The sequence below is a fragment of the Furipterus horrens genome, unplaced genomic scaffold (genome assembly GCF_987537825.1).
Source record: "Furipterus horrens unplaced genomic scaffold, mFurHor1.1.pri manual_scaffold_9, whole genome shotgun sequence".
NCBI lineage: Eukaryota > Metazoa > Chordata > Mammalia > Chiroptera > Furipteridae > Furipterus > Furipterus horrens.
Window position 1 is genome coordinate 8,972,641 of NW_028327179.1, and position 26,052 is coordinate 8,998,692.

The following is a 26,052-nucleotide window of genomic DNA, read 5'->3' on the forward strand; positions in this document are numbered from 1 at the left end:
AAGCTTAGAAAACGCCCCGGTTTCTGTGTAAGTTGTTCAGGGCTATTTGAGTTTGAGTGTCTCTTTGCCTACTGCCAAGGAAGGAAAAAAAAACCAACAAAAACCCTTATCATAAAGCCTGCCGCAGTGAAACAGCCAGAGACGGCATTACGGAGCGATATAAAGACGCCACCGAGCAGCACAGGAATTGGCCTTCGTGGGGTGGGCAGAAAATGAAGCGCTTGGACTCAAACCGAGGCCAGGCGACTGAGCCAAGGGACAGGGCCACTGAGACTGTGCTCCCCCCGTGTCCTGGTCCTAATCTGTCTTGTGAACAGGCAGGCAGGAAAGATCAGCTCCTTTCATTTTGGCTCTCCCTCTTCCCTGCGTGCTAATTCCCCGGAAACAAATACCGCTACCTACACCAAACACAAAAGAGGTGGGCACTCCGACCCCTCTTCCCAGTGCCCGCAGAGCCCCTTTCTACCTCCCGGCGAGAGCCACGTCATCAGGGAGGCCAGTGGGAATAGCCCAAGTATTAAACCAGAGATGGCCACGCCAGTTCATGCGTGCAGGAGGTTACTACAGAAATCAGGATCTTCTGAGTCTTGTGATCTAAGTGCATTTCATCTTTGAGCAATTTGGCTGTTTTAATAGCTTTTGGCCATCAGAAGTTAAGGCAAGCACTATGAATTTACAACCTGGGGGGCATCCTCTCCAGGTCTGTGCAGGAAGCAAGCAGAAACCAAAGGCAGGGGCTCTGAGGTTTGTGAGCGTGGGCAGTTACACCCCCGGTCTACCTCAGTTTCCTCATCTGTGCAATGGGAATGATAGGGATAGCATCCACCTCCCAGGGCGGAGTCAATGAATTGCAGCTGGCGCAGAGGAAGCAGTCTAACACTGCCGAGAATCGGAAGGGATGCTTTACAGAGGCACTCACATCTGTACAGGGGGCTCTTTCCTGGATGTTAGAAGCTCTCAAATCATCCTTCGCTTTTTCTTCATGACACTTATCACGACTGTTATTCAGTAATGAATTGGTTCCTCTTGATACTAACAAGCTCCAGGAGACAAGGTTCTGTTTCACTTCTGTTTGTATCGTGAGCACCTAGAACAGGTTCTCGTGTCAATGTGTGTGAATACAATGAATACTTCTTGAGTGAATGAATTCCCTATGGAAGAACTGGATTTGAATTAAAAACACCCTGGCTTCCCTTTGTCAGCTGTGTAAACTCAGGCAAGTTACTTAATTTGTTGATGTCTTATTTCTAAAAAGGAAAAAAAACAAAACAAAAAAACAGCGTGGTGATTACATTAAGTAACATAATAGGAACTGTTTGGGACACTGCTAAAATGTGTACCGATGTAAATTGTTAATTAACAATCACCTGCTCGCTAATAATAATTGTACTTAGTTGGAATATTCAGTTAAACAACAGACTCCATGTATATTTAGCAAAAACAACTTTTTGAGAGATGTTGCTAGACAGCGTGCAGAACTGAAGTCAATAAAGCATACATTACATAGGATTCAATGCAATGCCTCCCAATAAAGCACCAATTCTTAACGTTGAAAGGCATACACAAATTTGGGTACATTCCTAATTTACAAACATTGAAACTGATGCCAGTAAAATCATCGAACACACCATGTACTATATATTAAGATCGTCATTATACTCTGCCCATAATGCACTGTGGCAATGTCAAATCACCTTTGGTTAGAATGGGAACTCTTCTGGCTAAGCCCAGAGAAGCCCGGATGTTGGCATGACCAATGTAGGGAGGCAGCACGTATGCGTGGGGTTTATACCCATAAGTTTAATAACTTGTTTGACAATTTTAGTATAATTTAAATTTGTATTTCTTAAGTTATTGTTGAGGTTGTTGATTGCTTCATTTGCATTATTTTATTGAGAAAAATTTCTACTTACACCTTCGTTTTTTTCTTAAGTTTTCTTACATTGGGAGCTATCTCTCATGATCACCTGCCAACTCTATAAAATGTAACATTTACAATAATTACTTCAGGTTTTAAACCCCCCCCCCACCAGAATTAATCAGGGTCTTAAATTTGGTGGTAATATTTTCCCTTCCATATTTTTGTGCTTTTATTTTATATATTTATTTTATTGTTTTTGTGATTATTTCTTGAGTAGAATATTTAGTTTGTTTTTTCCCCTTGTTTGATAATGAAGGCCATTAATGCTATGAAGTTGCCTCAGATTACTGTTTTCCAATTCGCCAATTTTAAATAAAATGTTTATTATTATTCAAGTGATCCTCATTTATTGTTTTAACTTATCATTTTATGCATTTGGAGAACTCAGTACTTGGGTTTGGTATTTTGTTTTGTTTGTTGGAAGAAAATATTGCTTATATTTTTATTATTGAATTTAAATATTACTGTATTTATATCTATGATAAAGTGACCTACACATCATATGTGGAAGAGCGTGTATGTATGTAAGAAATCAATAAATAATCTTTGCATTTACAAATTGTTAAATATTTTAGTAAATATTTCAAGATCACTAGCAAGAACTTATTTCAATATTTTTCTACTAAATGCATATCATTGATTACAATATAAAATATGTTTTAGCATCTTTTATTTTTTCCTGTTTGACCTGTAAAAGAGGACAGGAATATTAAAGTCTCTCAGTTTGGGGGAAGATGTTGGTCAAAGGGCAGTTATGGAGGATGAGTAAGTCTAGAGATCTAAGGTACAGCATAATGATTGTATTCAATAGTACTGTATTAAATATTGGAAATTTGCTAAGACAGATTTCAGGTTCATTCATCAGACACACAAGAAAGGCGACTGTAAAGAGATGATATGTTAACTCGCTTCACTATGGTAATTATTTCCTTGTGTATATGTACATCAATTCATCCTGTTGTAGACCTTAAATATATATCACTTTTATTTTAAAAAAGTTTTTAAAAATTAAAAAATAAAACAAGCACAAATGTTTGGACTGGTTGTTATGGGGAACAGGGCAATAAATTAACAATGACAAAACCTCCCATTTTTATTATGTTAATTTCCTATAGTGTTGCCAGAACTTTTTGCTAAGTGGTGTTATGAAAATAACATATGCACATGGTAACAAAAGAAAAGTAAAAGATGCCAATTAATTTAAAACACAGTTTCCCTTCTGTTAAGGTGTACCATTAATGGTTCTTTATCTAGTCTTCCAGAAGCACACTTTCCCCCTCAATAGAAATAGATACACTCTTTTAATTCAAAGACATGTCTACATAGAATCTTTTGCACACAACTTCCCCCCTCATTTATGTTTCCAAGCCCTTTCCAATATCCACACATAAATATCTGCCTTATTTTTCAAAATAATGTCAGAATCAATTTTAATATCCTTCCCTCTACCCTTTCTTCAGACGTTCTGTCTACCACTTCTCAGCAGCTGTATTTCTGACTTCAAAATGTCCAGTTTGTTAATGTTTCCAATTTGTCATATGATCAGAATTAAGTCTCCCTGTTTGTCTATTTGTTGATTCTCAAAACTGAAAACTAATCCACAACATACACACGGTTATGGCTGAGTATCCATGATTCTCTGCGGGGTCAGTGGTTTGGTCAGATGGCATTTCTTTCTCTTTATGTCCCCTGTCATTAAATGGTGTTAGACACCATTAATGTTCAGACTCCCCTTATTTATGTACCACTAGGAAAAAAAAAACAAAAAACCAAAAATACCTCCGCCAATTAAACTCTGCCTTGTCATCAACTGTACCTTTTTTTTTTTTTTTTAATCCTCACCAGAGGACATTTTTTTCATGTTGCAACTGGGAATCGAACCCGCAACCTAGTATGTGGCATGACTGAGCACCAAAACCATAACTTTTTGGTGCATGGGATGATGCTCTAACTGAGCCACACCGGCCAGGGCTAATTTTTCAAGGAAAAATCGGTCATTTTCCAATTGACGATATACACTGGTCAACTCTTCTCTTGCCATTTGACCTGTTCTTGAGAAGCTTTCAACCTAGAGTCACACTCTGTTCCACAGCCTGTGCTGTTATTCTCACGCCTGGCCCAGGTGTCTTCCAATGGCAGGGGTGTCCTTTCAAAGTTGCATGGTGCACTCTTTAAGAGGGCAAACTCTGATGCTAGAAAATGGCCCGAATTTGAAAACTGGAACTGCTTTTTACTATCTCTGAGACTATGGGAAGTATTTAACCTCCCTGTGCCTCAGTTTACTCATCTAATAATTCAGGATCACAATAATGTCTTCCTCAAATGTTATTTTGAGGACTAAGTGACGTAATGCATGTGAAGCACATAAAAGAGTGCCTGTCACACCAGGACTGCTTTTGTTAAATATAATGAACTTGCTCTACAAGCAGTCTCCTTGAGGCCTCTTACCGCTTGGGGTTAAAGGCTAACACCCCCACTCCTCCTCCAAATGGTGGAACGGGGACACAGATGGGCATTAGTGTTGGCCAGTGAAATAGCTCCATCAGTCTTCTCTCCATCTCTGCGATGTGTCTCTGCTTAACGTACACCGTGCGCCAAAAGATTCGAGACTTGTGGACCTGGGTCCTACGATTTCCTTAGAAGAGCTGCACATACTGGTTTGTAACACATTGACTTTGTGTCGATATTTATCTGTTTCAGAACCTCCGTCAAACCTAAGATGGGAAGAATCTAAACATAACCACCTGTTACATCTCTGGAATATTCTTTGGGTCTGTCTTCCTTGACATTTTGCTTATTGTGTTCATTTCCTTTTCCAGCCAGTTCTTAAATAATTTCTCACATGTTTTCTGCTTTTATAATCCAGTTATTTTCTTGCAGTATTCACTCTGTCATTTACTGTTATCATTGTATTTTTTGAATTATATTTTAATTTCGTTTGTAGCATTTTAGTACTTCTGTAATTTTTTTAGTGGGTGCTTCATATTCTTAATGTTCACAATTTACTTAAATTTAATATTGTGCCAATTCATGGAATAATGTAGAAACCTTGCAAATATGTTGGTCCATCCACCAACCTCCCCATGTTTCATGCTATAATTGTCATATGCATTACATTGACATATGGTGAAAAGACCACAATTCACTGTCCATATTTGGTTTGGATAACTTCCCTTAGCATTGGCTGCAGTGCTGATAATGTTATCTTGTTTCCTTTTACCTAAGAATGCCTTTATTTTATGTTTATTCTTGAAGCATACTTTTGCTTCCTATAGAATCTGGTGCACAGTTACTGTCTTCTGGACTCCATTGTTTCTTATGAGAAGTCTTCAGTCATTCAAACCTGTATTCCCTTGCATGCAATATGTAATTTTTCTATATCTGCTTTGAATGTTTTCTCTTTATCTTTGATTTTATCAGTTTGATCATAATATCATTTAAGTATAGCTTTCTGTGAATTTATCATACTTGGATTTTCTGAGCTTCTTAAACCTGTAAATGTAAATCTTTGAGTGAATTTGGAAAACTTTTCACCATTATTTCTTCAAAAAAATTTTTTGCCAATTCTTTCTAAGCCTTCCGTCTTCTGACGATGAGTGCATGTATATTTGACCTTCTGATATTGTGCCACAAGTTTTTGAAACTCAGATAATTTTTAAAAATATATAATAACTTATCTTTTTACCCTGTTCTTCAGATTGTTGGATAATTTCTATTGCTGTATATTAAAGTTCCTCAAATTTTTCTTTTTCGTTTATATTTGGTGTTATCTTCCAACACATTGTGTGTTTCAGAAATTATAGTTTTAATTTATAGGATTTCCATTTCATTCTTTACTATAATTTCTATTTTTTTCAGATTTTCTATTGTTTTATTTATTGTGAGCATATTTTCCTTTATATCCTTTAGCATGCTTATAAGAAGCTTTTCAAGATACTTATCTGCTGATTTCAACAGCTGGGTTTTCTCATGGTTGGTCTCTGTTAATTGCCTTTTTCTTGAGTATAGGTTATATTTTCTTGTTTCTTCATATGCCCAGTAATTTTTTTTTGTACCTGGACATTGTGAATGGTCTACAGTTTTAACAGGCAGGAAACTAGCTGGAATCAAACTCTAACTGGAAATATCAGTTCAATTCTTTTAGCCTTATCTGAGATTCCTGAAGTCTTCCTTAGGTATGTTTAATTCAAGAACGGGCTTGGAGGACTTCCAGTCAAGGCAGAGGCATAGGTAGACACACTTCATCTGCTCGCACAACCACAGGAAGAATTACAACCAGATCTCTAAAACAAATAACAACCAGAACTATCAGACAATTGAGCTATATGGAAGTCTGACCCCAAGGATTTGAAGAAGCCACATTCATCTAGACAGATAGGAGGGGCTGGGTCACAGAGACAGGGTGGAGAGGTGGTGTGGCTTAGACAAGCAGCAGTGGCAGTGGTGGAACAGAGGGTCCCACATTCATGGGTGGCAGATAAAAACTGGGAGGAATACCCTGAGAGCAAGTGATTCCAGCCCCAAGCATCACCATATGGCCCAGGGTTCCATTTTACCTCTGGCTGTAAAAACAAGTGGGGGTTAGGGTGGTGGAAGAAACTGTTAGACTTTTGCTGCTTAAAGGGCCTGTATGGCCTTAGAATGTATACAAACTCCAGGGCAGCAACTGGAAGGAGCCCATCACATATGGGAAGTGGGTGAAGTAACTGGTAATGGGGCAAGAGCCAGGCAAATCTCCAGCAGCCAGGTGGCAGCATTGTCTCCTCTCTGAGCCCCCCACCACAAACAGAGCCACAAATCAGTGAAGTAGGTGTCCCCACCCTGGCAATTACCTAAGGCTCCACCCCACACAATTTACAGGTGCCTTTGTTACATAGACCATGCTGCTAAAACAGGTAGTCAAAGCAGCTCTACCAAATACACAGAAACAAACACAGGGAGGATGCCAAATTGAGGAGGCAAAGAAATGTAGCCCAAATGAAAGAACAGAACAAAACCCCAGAAAAAGAACTAAAGGAAATGGAGATAGAGAACCTATCAGATGCAGAGTTCAGAACAATGGTGATAAGGATGCTCAGAGAACTCATAAAGCAGGAAAAAAATGGAAGAAATGAAGCTTGTACAAAGTGAAATAAAGAAAAAGATACAGGGAAATAACAGTGAAGAGAAGGAGGCTGGGATTTAAATAAATTATTTGAAACAAGAGGAATAAATAAATAGTCAGCCAAAAAAAAAAAAAAGAAGAAGAAGAAGAAGAGGAAGAAGAAGAAACAAGAATAGAGAAAAAATGAGAAGAGTCTTAGGAACATCTGGGACAACTTTAAACATACCAATATCTAAATCATAGGGGTGCCAGAAGGAGAAGAGAAAAAGCAAGAAATTGAAAACTTATTTGAAAAAATAATGACAGAAAACTTCCCTAATTTGGTGAAGGAAATAGACATACAAGTCCAAGAAGCACAGAGAGTCCCAAACAAGCTAGACCCAAAGAGGACCACACCAAGACACATCATCATTAAAATGCCAAAGGTTCAAGATAAACAGAGAATCTTAAAAGCAGCAAGAGAAAAGCAGAGAGTTACCTACAAAGGAGTTTCCATAAGACTGTTAGCTGACTTCTCAAAAGTAACTTTGCAGGCAAGAAGAGGCTGGCAAGAAGTATTCAAAGTGATGAAGAGCAAGGGCCTACAACTAAGACTACTCTATCCAGCAAAGGTATCATTTAGAACAGAAGGGCAGATAAAGTGCTTCCCAGACAAAGTAAAGCTAAAGGAATTCATCGTCACCAAGCCATTATTATATGAAATGTTAAAGGGACTTATTTAAGAAAAAGGAGAAGATCAAAACTATGAACACTAAAATGACAATAAACTCAACTATCAACAACTGAATCTAAAAAACAAACTAAGCAAACAATGACAACAGGAACAGAATCATTGGTGTGGGTTATCAGCTGGGAGGGGGAAGGTGGAAAATGGGGGAAATGGTATAGGGATCAAGAAGCATAATTAGTAGTAACAAAATAGACAGAGGGATGTTAAAAATAGTATAGGAAATGGAGAAGCCAAAGAACTTTCATGCACAACCCATGGACATGAGCTAAGGGGAGCATTGCTGGAGGGAAGAGGGTACTGGGTGGAGGGGAGCAAAGGAGGGGAAATTAGGACAACTCTAATAGCATAATCAGTAAAATATACTTAAAAATAAAAATAAAATTAAGGGTGAAAAGAACAAATTGCTTAGAGATGTGGGTCGATTTCATACTCAGACTCTGAGAATTTTCCTTTCTGGCTCTCTCCTTTCTGAGATTTCTCCCATCATTTTCTCACTGTTGTCATTACCCCAAACTGTTTTCTGATCTTCTAGATTAGTAAGACTGTTAATTTGTATACATTTTTAAAAATGTTGTCAATTAGAGCCTGTCCCTAGGCTAACGGACTTTTAAAAAACAGGAGACTAATCCAGTACCATTCTTTTTTTCAAGTGTTGAAGCTTTCTCCACTATCTGTCTGCTTGGATTATGCTCAGTGCCTTTAGGTGGAAGATTTTAAAATGTTTCATACTGAGGTTATAGTTCTCTGTGTGAGGGTCGTCCTGTTAGGGTTACTTCGCCAATATCAGGAGCGATATCTGATATTGTATATTTTATATAAAGGGGATGTTTACACATTGGGGATTATGCTCTGACATAGATGCAATAACTTTATATATCTCCATGAGAATATTAATTTCTGAGCTTTCTAATAACTTCCGCAGTCATTCTTTCATTGCTTGGCATTTCTTATGAATAGCCTCTGATTGTGAACTGCTAGATATTGTGGTAGTTTTGCTGTGATTGCTGATTTTATACAGTGACAGGAAAGGTACGTCTTGTTGAATTTCAGAATTAACAAGGTTATTTTAGAAATTATGACCTTAATGCGTTAGTACAGTTCTGCAGCGTACTTGTTTCTTTAATCCCTAGGTGAGCCCTTCCTACAGAATGGTCTGCATCTTCACCCACAATATATTCTACACAAATTCCTCAAGGCTCCTGAACTATGAAGGACTGAATACCCTGCCCTTATAATAGCACTGTGCTGCATTTCTTCCTTATATTTCCATCCCTTTGTCATTTCAGTGATAATTTTTCAGGGGTGAAGGGAGGGTAGTATATTTGTGGCCTTGGGTACCTATCTTTTATAAGAAGTAATTTTGTTCTAATTTGTTAAAGAAAATGCTTAAATATGTATTTTCTGCTAATATTCAGAGTATTAGGCAAGAGTGGATGAAATACAGTCTTTAGAATATCGTATAAGTAAGTTTTAAAGGTATTTGAATAGTTCATCACATGCCTTCATCTATTTGTGTGTATATATGTGGCTTAAAACCAAAGTTGATTATTTCTCATAGTCCTATGAGTTGACTCAGCTTGGTTAAGTGGTTGTTGCTTGGATGTTCTCATGCAATTAAAGTCACATGGCATCGAGACTGAAGTTATCTGCAAGTTTGACTGGACTGGACATCCAAGATGGCCTATTCCCATGGGAGTTTGTTCAAGGCTGTTCGCCCACATGCCTACATGTGGCACCCACATATATTTTTGGCTTTTTACAACACAAAGTTTGGGTTGCCAGAGAGAGCATACCAAGAAAAGATAGCTCAAGACCCAGGAAGCAGCCAGGTAAGTTGCAGACTATGTTCTGGAGGTATACAGAATCACTCCTGCATGTCCTCCTATTGGTCAAAAGAGTTCACATGCTTTCATCTTTGGAATGAAGTCACTTTTTAAAAACTTGGAGTCAAAAATTCATTCATATATATATACATATATATGAGTTAAAAATTCATTCACATGTATAGTTATAAATATGTAACGAGTTCCTATATAGAGCAAAGTAATTTTCCCTTTCTCCATTAATTGAACTAGTTTTACTTATTTTTTTCCCTCAGTCCTTTCTTTTCTGGGGTTAACAACACTGTAAAAGTAATGAAATTACATTTCTTTTAACTGTAATTCAGATTTTCTCCATGTTACTTTGCTCTCCGAATTTGAGATTAAATGTCGATTGGTGCTTTTGCCTAACTTCCCAACCCATTTTTTGGAATGATTGGGGTGACTTATATATGATACCAACAGACCTCTTAATCAAATGCCAAGGAAGGCAGCCCCTATTGGCAGGGACCTCCAGCTTCACTGAGAAATATTCAATTAGATGGAAAACAGATGCTTATTTTTATCTTATAAAGCTCAATGCAGGTTACGTGGTAATTACTTTGAAGAGCTGGATAACAATTTATGTAATCAGCAGGACCCTATAATTACTAATGCATAATTTCTAAACTGCATTTAGCAAAATGAGGCCCATACATACACTTTGTAATGAAAAAAAAAATGATGTGTTTGACACCACATTAAATTAAATTAAAAATTAGCATATTTTCTTCCAGGAACTACACTAGCTTCATCTGCTTTATTTTGCCTTACTAATCCCTGTCTACTTTCAGCTCTGCCATAGGATTATGGAAATGCTGAATCACAGTGATGGCTGAACGAGGGCATAAGAACCAGAAGTAGAGAGAGACTCCCTCCTCTGTTGTCGAGGATAATATAAGATCATTCTAAGAGAGTATTTGGAAAATTACACCTAGGTGACTTTAGGATATGTGTTGGCAGAGAAAAACATGATCTGTACTTATCTCTTCGTAACAGGTAAAACAAAACGAAACAAACAAAATAAAACAGGCCCAGTAACGTGATATGACTTGTACAACATCAAGCAGTTGCCAGCAGAAGTAAGGACGTATTCATGCAATTAGTCCCAGTCCTGTGTGAAATCCATCCCACTACCCTGGCCAGCTCATACAGAGTTCATGGTAGACAAACCACAGACTAAATTAGCACCACCGATATCAGCCATTTCTGTAGCAAGTATTTTGAAATTTACACGTGCATGTGCACTGCCAGTAAGTTTTTAACAGCAGTAGATAGACAATGCAGAAGTAGTAGTGGATGATTGTAGTAGGAGGTACGGCATTGCCTGGCAATACTTCCAGTTCTACATTTTCAGGAAGCTGCGTAGCAGTTACTCACATTCTCCTTCTGGAAGATCGTTGGTGAAATTGCACACCTGGATGCATTCTTACCTCTAGTTCCTGAGGTCAGGTCAGGAGGGTTACCAGTCTCCTCTTCAAAGCTCTGGACCTGAGGCATCAAAATGCATCATCATGATCAGTAACGCTGTCATATTTTAAAAATTTATTTAATCAACGTAGAATGAGTGTCTACTGGCTACTGCTAAAAGGGTGAAGCGTGATTTCTGAACTCCAACAGCTCACGGTCTGCTGAAGTCAGGCGGCACGTCGTGCAAGGTGCTCAAGACAAGGATTCAAAGAACTGAAGGAGTTCAGGAGGGGCAAATGGGAAGGTCACCTCTGGGTGGGATGAACAGAGGCCCTGTCTGAAACATGTGGCACACGAACTAAACGTAAATAATATTGTATTATTATTATAGAGTTTTCTCCCAAAATAGCCTTATTTATATTTGGAGTAAACAATTTTTTTCCCCCATGTTTAATTTTGGCTCTCTAAGGGATTTATTCATGACTTGGTAAATTTATGGAGAGCAGTTCAGGAAATTCATAACTGAGTTGTTATATAAAGCTTAGACAGCTCAAAGAAAATTTGATTTTCAAATTGCTAAAGAACTTATTCTTAGTTATTTTAATACATTAATGAATATGACTCTAGTAATGAAAATAAAATTATTGTTCAAAGAAAATATTTCTTTAAAAATAATACGCTAACTATAGAACCTTAATAAATATAAAAAATTAAGAATGTACAAAAACAGTTACTGTTAATATTTTAAAGTGTGTCTGTGCAGGTTTTTTATAATGCATTTATTCTGGATATAGGTATATAGTCAATTTTTTTCACTCAAAATCTGAAGGAGGAATATTTTCTGATATACGATATTTTTTGAAAAACACTGTCTTTCATGACTACACAATAGGCCAATTTTAAAGGTGCATTAATTTATTTAATGGTTTTTCTAATGTTGGAATGCTTTCTAACTTTTGCAATAGAAATAATGCTGAGATAAATCTATTTCTACATGTTATGTTATTTATTTGGGATTGATGTCTGAATATTAAAAGCTGAGTCAGAGGACATTAGAATCTTAAACACTGTGGTACATTTCACAAAGAATGACCTTTAACTCAGGAATAAATGGAAGACCATGAGGAGATACTTCAGCAATGTAAGAAGAAATATTAATTTCTCTTAATCGTTTATCTCTTTTCTCAAAAGAAGTTTACTTTATACTTGTAAGTAGACACGCTTCCACAGAAACTAGTGTGCATCACAAAAAGTTTCAAGTATAATCAGAAAATTATTTTGCTGTGACGTTATCATGGAGAAAAACCCACTTAATGCAATATAAAGTATATAGCCATCTATCAAAAAAGAACAAAAAACAAAAAAGTTCCAACAATTTAAAATGGAAACAGGTGTATTCCTGGTTATTCTGCCTGAGCCAAACTTAGTGAATTAAAAATAAATAAAATAAAAGTAAAGAAATAATTATAACTTTGCAACATTTCCTCCTTAACCAAGGTGACAATTGGTACTGTTTAGCCATACGGGTAACATTCTTACATATGAATTTTTGAGCAGGGTCCCTGTATGCAAGTGAGAAGAAAGGTTTCAGATGCTTTATTGTGGATATAAAGAAGCACCCTACCTTACATCTACAATTACAGAAGTTTTATAAAAATGAAATTCCCTTAGTATATTTGGAAATTAGATAAGAAAGATTCAATTTTACTAAGTAAAATGAAATACAAAATATGTTGATTTTTACATTAAAAATCTGTGTGTAATTTTGCTGGGCTCATAATTTTTGAGAAGTAAGCTAAATATTGCCACAATCAGCTTTTAGTAGGGCTTGAGGGAAAACCCCATAGATTGATCTGAAGGCAAAATCTGGCTAATCATAGTTGAAATTCTGATAGGCTTACGTTTGAAATGCCATGAGAATCTGTTGATTTCACATGTATTTTTCATTTCATATAAGTGTATTTAAATCTGCCATTGAAAATGATTGTTATATTTGGTATTTGCTCCTGTTTAAGATGCAACCTACCCAAGCTTCATTTACTCATCCGTTGATATTGCATGAAACAAATATTTCTCCACTCTGTGGGATAGGGATGTAATATTTTAAATATACTTTTTAGAAAAAAAAATGCAACTAGTGAGCTTCTTTTATTTCATTTTGAGGGCTCTATCTGCCTTAGGTATACATACAGCCTCCTTCACACACAAATTTGGGCAAATATTAAAGAAACATCACAAAAAAAAGTTAGCCATGAAGTTTAACAGGATATTCTGTTTTCTATGGAAGCCATCACGGAATAAATTAATATTATAAAATAGTTTTAATTTATTCATTCATAAATATTTACTGCATACCTACTATGTGCCAAAACCCACATGAGCTTTTTATTTTATTTTATTTTGGTGTCTGAGTGTGTTCTTCCTTTCCACCCCTATATACACAAATATATATCTTTTCCTTGACTGCCATTTAAGAATATTTGAAAGTGTACCATTTTTCCTAGTTCTTTGTGATGAATATATTTATCTCTCGCTGTACTTTTACATATAGATAGCATCCAATTGAAGTTATTTTCCTCTAAGTCAGTCTAGTTTGAAGCAGAATAAATTTAGTAAGGGTAATGAGGCTTGCCAATGGACTGGATTTTGGTGAAATTTCTTGTTTGGATCCTAGGTAATAGAGCAGACTGACTAATGAATTGCAGATTTTCTTGATATTCTTTATAGTGATTTAACTATTAACTAGGAAATTAAATAATCTTCGCAAGATTGAACTAAAAATACCCTTTTTTAGTGCCATCTGTTTATCTTCGAATCAGGGCACTTGGCCAAAAGTCTGTTTTTTTCTCCATTTATAATTTTTGTTCATTTTTAGGCTACTGTTTTAAATTCAGATTAATGTTTTAAGGTTCTTAAAATAAATTTTCATATAAACATATGTATACATAATCATATATGCATAGACATTAGGATATTAACAGCTACATATTTTGAAGCAATTTTTATATCTTTGTGGGATGTGGAGGGCTACCAATAGGCATATTCACCTAAATCATATTCTTCTTTCAAAGTTATGGTTAAGCTTCCTTCCTACAAACTCCTTGATCCACTCAGCTTCCTGGCTGATTAAGAACCCTTTTCATGCTCCCTGGATATCCCAGACACGCTTCTGTAGTGACATAAAAGTTTATCAGTAGCCCTGCCACTGTCTCTACCCTGTTCTTGGTTCCTGTGCCCCTCCCTGACACTGCACTGTGGTTCCCTGCTGGGCAGAGTCTGCGCCTGAGCCCATCAGAGTGCCTCTCAGTACAGGGCTCAAAGGAGAGGTGGCCCAACTGGACTGTGGGATCCGCATATAAATACCCTGCCCCACTTGTGGGTAATATAACATGAAAAAGGGAGGGGCCTTGCTCTTCTGCACTTTCTTTATAATTGTATCAGAGAATAGAGAAATGAGTGAAGATGTGCACACATACTTTTTTAGAAAGCCTGAGAAGCGCAGGTGGGGTTGTCATCTGAAGAAGGGTGAAAATGAGCATGAATGACAAAAGTGTGGGTGGAAAAGCAGAGGGGTGTGAAATAGAGGTCAGGCCATGTGAATATCAGTAACTTCCAAGGCGAGCTAACAAAAGAGTGGTCCCACAAAAATAAAAACCAGACCCACCCTCCTTCTTTGTGCAAGGCCCTACGTTAGGCATCATGGGGAAGTACTTGGGAGACAAATCCCCTTGAGGGTAAAACCTGGTCCTCAAGGAGCTAGTGGGGGAGGCATCATTGACAAACACACACAGAGTCTCTTCCGCCCTCCCTGCCTAGGTGATGAGAAGGCAGAGGAGGAATTGCACTGAGTGGGGAGTAGTTGAATTGACCTTCAAAGAAGCTAAAATATGGACAGTTAGAGAAGACAAAAGCACCCTGAGATGCATAAGAACACAGTGAGCACCAGCAAGGTCTGGTTTCACGCTCATTTTGTTCCAACGGAAGCAACTAGAACGATCGTAACTGTCCTAGACTAACCAGGAGTTTGGAACAATATAAGCTGACACTGAGGGGTTGGCCGGTGAAGGGGTTAAATGAGGATGAAGGACACCTCCATTGCTTCCCTTAGGAGTTGAGCAGAGTTACAACACTGACCTCTTCCATTTCAAAGGAGTCTGGCGCTTTGCTCCCACCAGAGACGCTCTTGAGCTTGTTCCTCTGAATCACGTTTGCTTTTCGTGTTCTGTCCTTGACCGACCCCTCAGACACACAGGAAGGGAGAGCCTGCTTGGCCAGCCTGGGTGGGTAAGGCCACTGCTTTCTCAGAAGAGCTCGGGGAGCATGACAAGGTGTCACATCATCACAGGCTTGGAGGGACCAATGCTCTGCCAAAGGACACAAACAGCTTTGGTTGTTTGTCACGGCTGGTAACTGTGCTCCACGTGCCCCAGATTTTGCAGAGGTGATGGAAAACTCTTCCCTGTTCTTCAGTGACTGGGCCACTTCTGAACTGCACTCTCCCCTAATGCTCTGCTTTGAGGCTCTCTTGAAGAGTTCACCCACTCTTCTCTGACATGCTTTGGCTCCGCCCCCTGAGGCTCTTCGCACACTTTCTTCTCCGTCCTTCTCTTCAGCTTGGCTCTGCAGGGTGTTAACATCATTCAGCAGAGAGGAGAAGGCGTTGGCTACATGATCCAGGATTTCCAGCTGTCGGAAACGGCCTGAAAAATACAAAAAACACACAATTTTTAGACTGGGTCTTTAAAATAAAATTATTTGTTTGTTTGTTTGTTTATTTTAGAGAGAGGGGAAAGGAGAAAGAGAGGGAGAGAAACATCACTGTGTGGTTGCCTCTCACTCGCGCCCCCAACTGGGGACCTGACGTGCAACCTAGTCATGTGCCCTGACTGGGAATCGAACCAGCGACACTTGGCTCACAGGCCGATGCTCAATCCATTGAGCCACAGCAGCCAAGAATTAGAGTGGATCTTTTTAATGAAACTGCATTATAGTAGTCAATACAGAAGAGGTTGGTTAACACATGTGATTTTCAAGACGAGAAGGAGTTTAAGCTCCCGAAACTCTATTTTTCTCTGTACATACTACTAATTATTATGGAGGTGACTCATCTATATAACGAGACATACCTGTGTTATGGGTAAAGTGAATACCTTTTATATTTAGTTGCATGTGCATAACTAGACAGATTCATATATGCTGATAGTTAATTATGTGTTAATCCATAAAATCAACAGGCAAAGATGTATCGAGTTTAACCTTGTGAATCAAACTAAATGTCAAAAAATGAACCCAGCTCTTTCACACAAGGTAAACTCGAGTTTCTTCCACCATTTTTGGCAGAAAATATCGTCATCCTCGCTTCCATCCTCTCCATTTATTGTCATCCGGGAGTGTGGAAAAGTCATGGCAGATGGAGTCAGAAGGCCTGGATCCAAATTCCAGGTCCACCAATCACTGAAAGTGTGACTACAAAGCCAGTGAATTAATAGATACGTGCTATTTAGCCTCATGCCAGGCACATAGTAAATGGTCAGTCTGTTCATCTGGAGAATGGGGGTAGTAATCCCTATCTCTCACATCTGCTGTCAAAAGCACAATGTTATATAAATATCAGTTGTTAAAATTATAAATGTGCAAGACTCTGGGAGGAAATACATTGTCCTCAGTCTTTCAAAATGACAGTCATTAATGTTAAAAACGCATTTGTTTTTCGAAATAAAGCAGCTTCTGAACTTGTCAGTCTTTATGGATGATCTGGCCTCAATTATTTAGGCAATATGCAAATATTGACCTAATTAGCATAGGGGAGGGATCTAATATGACAAGGGCTGATTTCAGGACATAGTACTGCTTTGAAAAAAATGGTGAGAAATATCTTTGGTATTTTGGTATCATCAGATACTAAAAACCAATTGTAATAGAAACAGAACATTTTGTTTGTATGACGCAGCCTTTTCTCCACCAGCGATCACGTGTTGGGGTGCATAGCTCAGCAACGGTGAAGGCCACGTCGCTGGGTAAGGGTGCTGTTCTGTTGTTCCCACCATCTCAGCAACACTGCTGACTCTTTCAGGACCACATCGTTACACCTGTTTCCTTCACCTGAAAGGGGAAGATATTGACTATTCATCTTCCTACTCCAAAAACTGAGAAGGGCTTCCCACAGAGAACTGCCATATTTCCTCAAGGCCTAGAGGAAACCTTGGGTCCTGGATGTTTTCAGAAGCATTCTAACTATACTTCACCCTGAAATTCAGCTTTAGTTGAAACTAAATCTCTTTTTGTCAGCCCAAGGGTACAATTGAATCTTAATTCCACTTTTATGATTGTCTTAATATCCATCTTATAGCAGATTTTTATACTTAGACCAAGACAAAAGCCTATCAATTTAGTTGGTTCAGTCAATTCAGAGAGCTCAGTAGCACAACACAGTGGGTGAGTGTCTTTTGTCTGTTTTGCCTCTGGGCCAGTGGAACAAGGAACCAATGGATTCCAATTCCAAGGGTGAACCTTTTGTATTGACTTTGAATGAGATAAACTTTTCCATTCTGTCTTTAGAAAAACCAACTAATTTCATTATTCCTTGTTTTACATTTGACCTGCTCAGCTTTCCGGAACCCAAGTGTACTGGTGAACGTTGAATGAGAATAATTACCCTGCACTGGCAGCAAAGCATTAAGGGGTAGAAATAAGAGTAGGCTGGCCGTCACAGGATCAGGGGCCAACTCCTGACTCCTCTGTGACCCATGTGTCAATTTTATCTGTAAAACGTTGACTTTACAGCTCAGCTCAAACACTCCTCAGATATTGGTAAGTGTTATTATTCTCCCCAAATAAAGAATCGATCAAAGAATGTGGCATCTCCTTGTGACTTGGAGGAGAAGACAGCAATGAATGATATTAATTTCTTCTAAAAGGTAAAAGAAAAGAAAAGAAAACATTACATTGCAACACCTTCAGGTTTATATATTCCTTTGAAATTCTCATTGCTGAGATTTTGAAGACCCAATTCTTCCACATGAAAAAGGGAAAACAGAAACTAAAATGAAAAATCGAAGAGATTTGCTGGGGAGAAACACTTTATCTCACACTTCTTCCAGTGAATTTATTTATTTAAAAGAACTTAGTTCAGAAACGGAATTTTGGCATTTTCTTCAGTCCAGAATTCTGTAAAACCCATCCCGTGGAGATGTTCTTCATTGCCCCTCCAACAGGGCTTCTGGGTTTAAATGGTTTTGAAAATGCTGTCCTGCACCCCCTCTGAGTCTGAGAGTGCACCACAACATGCTAAACAAACCCCGCAGTAAATAAACCTGTTTAATTGCAAGGCATCTCTTCCCCAAATTATTTAAGCACAGGACACTTACCTCCAGAACATCCATAGGAATGTTCTAGAAAAGAGTATGTCATTGACCACCAGTTGGAGAAACAGAGCAGGCCTGATAATAGTCATGGAGAGTTGACAGATTAATAAGCATTATTTATAGTTCATGGTGGACTAAGTAGTATTCTAAGCCTCACAGATGAGGAAATTAAGGTTTCACCTAGTGACTCATGACAAGCCTTGTCAGATCCTGGTTTCTTGTCTCCTGGGTATGTGGCTGTGGTGTATATTAGTGTTATTAAGCAGTATTGCCAATCTTCTTCTTTCTGGGTATAAGGTAGGATTGCTCCTTCTCACCCATTTGGAGTTAAGTGTGGCCACGTGACTTATTTAGGACAACAAAATCTGAGCAGAAGTGCTAGGTGTCTATTCTGAACAGAAGGATGTAAGAATCAAGTATAGTTCTCCATTTCTACCTTTTCTCTGTCACTGCTACTAGTGATGCTCCAGATGGTGGGGTCAAGTTCACGAAGAAGGACGACAGGGAACAGATCTCCCTTCCCCCAACACGTGCATCAGCCTGCAGTGGACATGCAGAGTGATCAAGATAGACACTGTTTTAAGCCACGAGAGATGGCCACTGTGCACATGTCCCAGATCATCCCTCCTCATACTGTGGCCCATCTCACTGCTCATTGTGTAACTACAGAACCGGCTTAAGCTGGTCTTATTCTACCTCCACCAAGACACTGGGTTGCTTTTCAGGGACACCAGAACAAAACAGCATTTGGCCACAGCATGTGCAGAGGAGAGAATTGTGACTTCCAATCACTGGAAGCCAAAGTCTCTCTACCCTCTGGAACCAAAGAATGGGGACATAACTGGAACCTGAATGCCGGAATCCTCTCAGAAGTGAAGAGCCCATTGCCCCGAAAGGCTGGACGCTGAAGCCCCTCGCCATATCTTACCATGAATGGCCAAGTCCGACAATTGCCACCCCCAATGAAACTTGCCCCTGCCTGTGCTTTCATGCACCAACATGATCCCCTCAACTCGTTAAATCTCTTTTCGAACCCTGGATTGGAAGACAAATTTGAGCTCTGCTTCTTGTCCCCTTGCTGCTTGATCTTGCAATAAAGTTAGTTCTCTTTTTAAAGTCAGTGCCATAGTATTGTCTTGCATTGGGCAGCAAGCCCTGGCTTGGTAACACCTGCCGTTGCTAAGATTCAGAAGCCACGTGGTCCTCACTTACCATACAAGTTAGGGTTCTCTATGTCCATTCGCTGTTTTTGAGCTTCAAGGAAAACACGGTTATCGATTCCTCTGGCCACTGAGCCACAGCCCAGGAATCTGGCTGGAATCTGTGTGCAGATGTCTGGCTTGTCAGCACCAAACCCCAGATCCAAGAGAATCTCCACTGGATCCTTTTCCCAGAGTTCCAGCCATTCAGGAATGCTGCAGTAAAACATATGAATATCCTTGTCCAGTAACAGTTCACTCCCCAATAGCCAATTTTTCCTAGTCACCTCAATACCCCAGTCTTCTAGAAATTGGGTGAAAGAGAAATATGAATAGACAGATGGTGCACTTCCTAGAGCTCAGATATACTCACTTGAAGGACAGTTTGTCACCCCCACTCAGGGACTGCTTGCCTGTACCTTACATGCAATACCCATGATTTCACATATGCGGCACAATAGGCAAATGTTAAATTAGACAGGGCAGGGAGATTTGGGGGCACAGCTAGGGGCAGTGCACTGAAAACCACAGGGAAATGGTAGTTGATGGCAATACAAAATGGAAAAAAAACTAAACAGTAGACTCAAAGAAGATTGTTTCTAAAGAGTTTCAGTCTGGGGCATTCCCAGCTACACAAACTTATTGAGGATATGCAGACAGGCTATAAGAAGAGATGTTTCAAAACAATAATTTTAAGTCCATAGGTTGGGTTAAAATGTGTTCTGTAAACTTCAGACTTGACTGAGAAATAGAAGTGCTTTCATCAAATTGTTTTATTCAGCTCTGGCACTTAAAATGATAAACTTCAGTTATCAGAAATTATGTAAACAATCTCACTTCTTAATTACTGCACTTCTTGGTGACTGTGCTGTTGAATGTGTAAAACTCATGGACTCCATGGGAATCAGAACTTTTCATGGGGTTTTTCTAGGTTTGCTACCTTCTTTGGTTGAAGTTTGTTAACCTTTGCCGGATGTGTAACACTAAGGAGCTTGTTTGAGATAGTTGGGGTAATTTTACTTTCATGACTCCATCGTTCACCTTGGATTAATTACAATTTATTGATTTAGCCATTCACACATTCAGCAATAGCCGCCCACAGTTCTGCTAGGGAGGCCCACTTACCAGACACCACCCAACATCCCTCTGACACTTTCTAATGAGCCATAGGGATCTGGACTCAGCCCCCTGGTTAGATCGAGGAGGAGCAGACCAGCCATGAGCCTTACTGTGAGCCTTCACCGGCTCAGCCCACCTTAATGTAAAACAGATTCAAGGGGGACAAACTCTTGCAAGAAATCTATTGACTAGACTGTGCATGAAAGATTTGATCTGTTATCTTTTTACCTCATTCTACAACTTTTTACCTTACCCATGTATAGAAATACTTACCAACATCTCTCAGGATCTAGGCTGTGTGCTAGGCACCTGAGGCACAAAAAGGATCAAACACGTAGTCCTGCCTCCCAAAGGCTCACAGTCTCATAGCAAAGAATGTAATTAGTGATTGATTTGTCATTAAACATATTTTCAGTGCCATTAAATATTTTTATTTATATTTAATTTTACAAGAAAACATGAATAATTTTATCCATTAATAGTTCACTTAACCAAGAGCCATTTTTTTCTAGTTACTTCAACATAAAATACACTCACTTTATTAAAAAAGTATGTTACACATAAGGATCTCTCTCTGTGGCCATTACCCCCACCAAGTCTAACACCCTTCCTTCTAAATTCATACATACAAGTATTTTTATGGACATTTTTCTAGGTCATTACATACATGCTTTAAAGTTTGCACATTTGCTTCATAAATAGTAGCATACTCGATGAAGTTTTTGGCATTGTGCTTTTTTTCTCCTGATCTTATGATTTGAAGACCATAAGTCAGTGTATATATATAACTGCCTATTCCTGGTGTCACACTGTATGGAATTCCATAAAATGGGAGCCATAATTTATATGACCATTTCCTCATTGACAGATATTTAGCCTGTTTAACTGATGCTTCTATACTCTTCTTACAAGTTGGAGTTTAGAAATCCTTATTCATTCTCTCATCCATTCATTCACATATTTCTCAAGTTCCTGCTTATAATTTCATGAAATCCACTGCTTCCCAGAGTGACCTTCCTGGGTGCACAGTGCCTGGAAATCACGTACCTTTGTGGTATGCTTGCGGCAGAATGACATGAGTTGAAACTGGTCCCTCTGGATAGTGTCGGAGTTTCTGGAAACTGGTGCAGAGATCTATAGTGGATGGGGTGGGGGTGGGGGTGGGGATAGGGGGCAGATACGAAGAATGAGACCTGTCCACTTAGATAGTCCCCTGGGAGGTCATTGTGAGTCTTTCCCTTCCAGAGGAAATTTGCATTCCCTTGTCACTTCTAATAGTCCCACAATGGCCACAGCTCTGGAGAAGGGAGAGCACGCAGTGGCGGAGCTGCTCCTCTTTTCACGAGGGTTGTGTCGCAGAAGGTGTGAGAACTGAAGTGTTAGGTGCCCGCTAGTGCTCATTATGGAGGTGACAGAATGTCTCGCTTTAGACAGATGGCAAATCGTTGGGGAGCCTTTCAGAAATGATCTTTGCTAGGTGCTGACTTTTTGAGAGGCAAGAAGTACCGGGAGCAGCCCCAGAAGCGACCTGTGCTCATGCTCATCACGGAGCGCGTCATGGCGCGAGGTTAGCGATGTCTGAGTGCTGCCGCCAGGAACTACACGCAGCAGTAACAAACTCCTTTACGCTGCAGAAGCCAGCGTCCCTCTACCCAGAGAGGCCTGCACTGCAAGTCAACTTGAAAGCATTTGCAAACAGAATGGCACCCTGTTATAATACAGTTGACCCGCAGATAGCTCAGACATACCATTGCTGCATCCAGCCTCATCCAATCCGACAGTTAGTTGGCAAAAAATTGGAGCTTATCAAAGAATATGACGTAGATAACAGTTTTCCCGAGGAGACCAAGGTATCCCGCTTGGGCAGCTGAATCTGCCTTAGTCCTTCCCATTCTTAATAAGAATAGCGGGGCCCTGCCTCTTTGTCCAATTGCTCCTCTGCAGTAAGCCCAGAAATTGCATGTCTCTGAATTATCAAGTCTGTTTCAATACAGTTGAGTTTGCGGGGAGCCATGAAGACTGCCAGCAGGTGACCTCCCGCTTGTTGCTTCACCCCAGTTTGTAACAGGCCTGCCATCCTTTCCGATTCACTTGAGGTTTGAGGCTCACATCTTATTTTGTAATGCTCAGCAGGACTACCCCAAACTGTGCTGGCCTCGAATCCAGGGAAAGCCACGTGCCGTCCTGGCTTTGGTCAAGGCACAGGAGCACGAGCGAGTCACTAACCTTGACTCTCAGTTTCCTCTTCAACAAAATGAGCTCCCTGAGTAACTTCTGTTGTCCCTTACGGCCCTATGATGTTGTGACCAGCAAAGACAACTACTCCGTAAAGAGAGATAAACTAAGACGAAGAAGCATTTTTGGTGTGAATTGGTAGGAATTGGGGGATATAGTGTTGAATGTTTGGTTTTCAACTAAATGGAATTATCCTGGAAATACAAGAGCAGCTGAAGCAGGGGAAGCAGAGGTCTCAGTCTCCAAAAGCTCACAGTCAAGTTCAGGGGTGCGTAAATGAGCTCGTGCCCAGAACCATCTGAAGGCCTTGCAAAAACACCTGTGTCTGAACTCTATCCCTAGATTTTCTGACTCAAAGGTCTGGGGTGGGGATCAAAAAATTGTTCTACTAAGTTGTCAGGTGATGCTGATGCTGCTGGTTGAGGCCACTTTGAGACCTAGTCTCTCCTCACATTAAGAGACTCTCACTGCATTCACCTAATGTGGAAATTATATGTATTACTGTCCAGCAAATTGCACGGAGGTTAATAATATTGGCAATATGAAAATGTGAACAGAAGTTAAATTATAGAATGCCATTTATGCACATTTTAATGAAATCCCCCCAAGTCCGCATTTGTTGATTTAAATTTCTCATGCCTTTATGACATTTTAAGAAACATGTATTTTTTTCAAGGCTAGTGAAAACATTCTAGGCACTGTGGCTAACCCAGTGACAAGATCCTAAGATCTATGTCGTTAGTAAGAAACCCCCTCACGGCAACCTCATTGATAAAAGACGCGGCCATAAAATCACGGAGGAAAGCAGCCCCAGCACCGCCACGTACCTCACGTAGTCTTGCGCGGTCATGTGGACCATTCCTTGCTCAGACGAAAAACCTGTAACAGAAGGGGAGGGCTTAGTTTCCTTTGATCTCATGGAAGATTTTCTCATCCTCAAATGAACCAACATGCGATGGCCTGCCACAGCTGAGACTGTATAGGCATGAGATTCAAGGCCTCTGTGTAGTGAACGAGACAGAATGTAATTAATGGCTAAATGGTATGACGAGCACTTGAAAAAATGTGGTCCTTGCTCCATGAGAGGAAAGTCAGTGGCAAGTGACGCAGTCAGCGATGACTTCATGGAGAAAGAAGTACTCTCTTGGGATCGTTGGAGGAGAGGTGTTGCCGTGAAAGAAGAGTGTCCATAGCAAGGGCAAAGCTCAGTGACGGGGCGGTCAGATCCAAAGGCGTTTTGGAATTCCCTCTCGTGGTGCGCAGTAGGATGAGAAGCAAGGGTGGGTGCAGGCAAAGAAGCACACGGAGGACTCAGCATTTATTGAGCATCTTTCTTTCTTCTGTCTCATCGAATCCTTACAGCAGCCTTATAATTTAGGACCCAGCCTTATTTTTCAGATCAGAAAAATGACATGCCCACTTTGAGTCAGGAGCCCAAATCACAGCCAAAAGAAGCGATCCAGAAATCTATCATTACTTTTGTTTTTCAGTATAGCAATAATACTACTATTTATTTCCTGTGAACTTGGTGTGAGGCAATGTGCTAAGCATGTGACAGGCACAAACCCTTTTAATTCTCACAACAAATCCATGAAATAGGTATTATTGATCCCCACATATTAGAGGCGCACTGAGGCTCAGCGGGATTAAGTCAATTTCAGTGGTCTATAGGATGCCACAGCTTATTTTTGTTACTTGCTTTTTTTTTTTTTCAAACGCCATAGAACCAACAGAATGTCTCATAGCTTATTTAAAAGTCAGAAAGTGGAGTTTATATGTATGTGTCAGGGCGCAAAAAACCGTGAAAGGTTTTTGAGCAGATGAATAAATGTGAGGAAGATGCTGTTGCAAGTCCATTTGCCTGATGAGCGGTGACAGCTGGACACCGGAGCGCAGGGTGGCCCATCAGGCGCCACGGCCATACTCAGAGCCTGCGTCGTGACAGAACACAGCACAGACATCTGGGGAAGGAAATGCCCAGACTACGGGCAAGATCCTCAGAAGGGTCTCCAGTCTTCTCGGGCCCCTGCTCTCGCAGCTCTCCTAGGTGCCAATGCGCGACACGGTCAAACTGGGAAATGTTGTCACCCTGCACCGCTATGAAAACGTGAAGTTTCTCGCCCTAAGGAAGATAATTCAGGCTGGGAGAAATCTTGGGGAAACAAACTCAGTGACCAAGACATAGGAAAGAAAGCTGAACATCCCAAAAGGCCCTTTTGGTCTGGAGCCAGAGTTCTTGTTTGGGGAGGGGCCCAGGAAGAGATCTCAAGATGTCTGTGAACATGTGTCTGATTGCTACATTTTGGGGGTGGAGATGAGAACGCCTAGAGTTTCCAGCTAGTTTTCCAAGGCTCAGTGACTCTGCTGGATGGAAAAGGATCACTGGTCTCGGGCGATAAAGACTGGAGGTGTGTTACTGAGGTGCGAGCAAATGGTAGATCCTTAACTGAGCCCTGAATACAATTGGAAGAGGTAGTTAGGGAACAGATAAAATACAGCGGTCCCTCGCTATATCGCAGTTCACTTATCACGGCCTCACTGTATCGCGGGATTTTAAAAATATTATACTTAATTATCTATTGCGGAGTTTTCGCTATATCGTGGGATTTTGCGGTACTGTAGACGTATGTTGTTAAAGTTGCATAGGTTTAAGTGTAGAATAAATGTAAGGTTCCCACTTCGTGGGGGGGGGGGTCTGGAACATAATCGTAAATGTCTGCCCTATAAAACTATTGGAACTCTGCCAGCACAGGAATCCTATGGAGTGAAAATATACATCTATGATAGAGGTTTAAAAATAGAGTAGGGATCTATACGGCCCCTGTGCTCCCACTGTCAACCCTGCTCCCACGGCGGACATCACCAATCGATTACCTCACTTTCCCACGGAGCCTAGATAGGCTCACAACCCCCCCACCCCCCAGAAAGTCACCAACAATGGATTGAATGAGGTCATGCTTATTTGCCATCCTTTGTTCAGAATAAACTTCATGAGTGGGTTTTTGAGAAAAACAGTAATTTCGGGGTAGATGCCTAAACTTGAGAAATCACTAACTGAAAGAAAATACAGAACTGCTCATAAATAACATTCTAGGGAGCCGCTGCCAAGGA

At 39.9% G+C, this 26,052-nt stretch overlaps 1 protein-coding gene across 1 annotated transcript in view; it reads right to left on the reverse strand.

Annotated features, from left to right (window-relative positions):
* The window catches only part of ITPRID1 (ITPR interacting domain containing 1), a 64,071-nt gene that overhangs the window by 29,025 nt on the left and 8,994 nt on the right, over nucleotides 1–26,052 (reverse strand). Inside the window, exons 4-8 of the mRNA XM_090286848.1 lie at nucleotides 23,769–23,820; nucleotides 21,754–21,840; nucleotides 19,601–19,803; nucleotides 15,159–15,724; nucleotides 11,048–11,105 (exon numbers count right to left, since the gene is read on the reverse strand). Of these exons, the coding sequence (XP_090142974.1) occupies nucleotides 11,048–11,105; nucleotides 15,159–15,724; nucleotides 19,601–19,803; nucleotides 21,754–21,840; nucleotides 23,769–23,820 (966 nt within the window). The remainder of the gene's footprint in view (nucleotides 1–11,047; nucleotides 11,106–15,158; nucleotides 15,725–19,600; nucleotides 19,804–21,753; nucleotides 21,841–23,768; nucleotides 23,821–26,052) is intronic.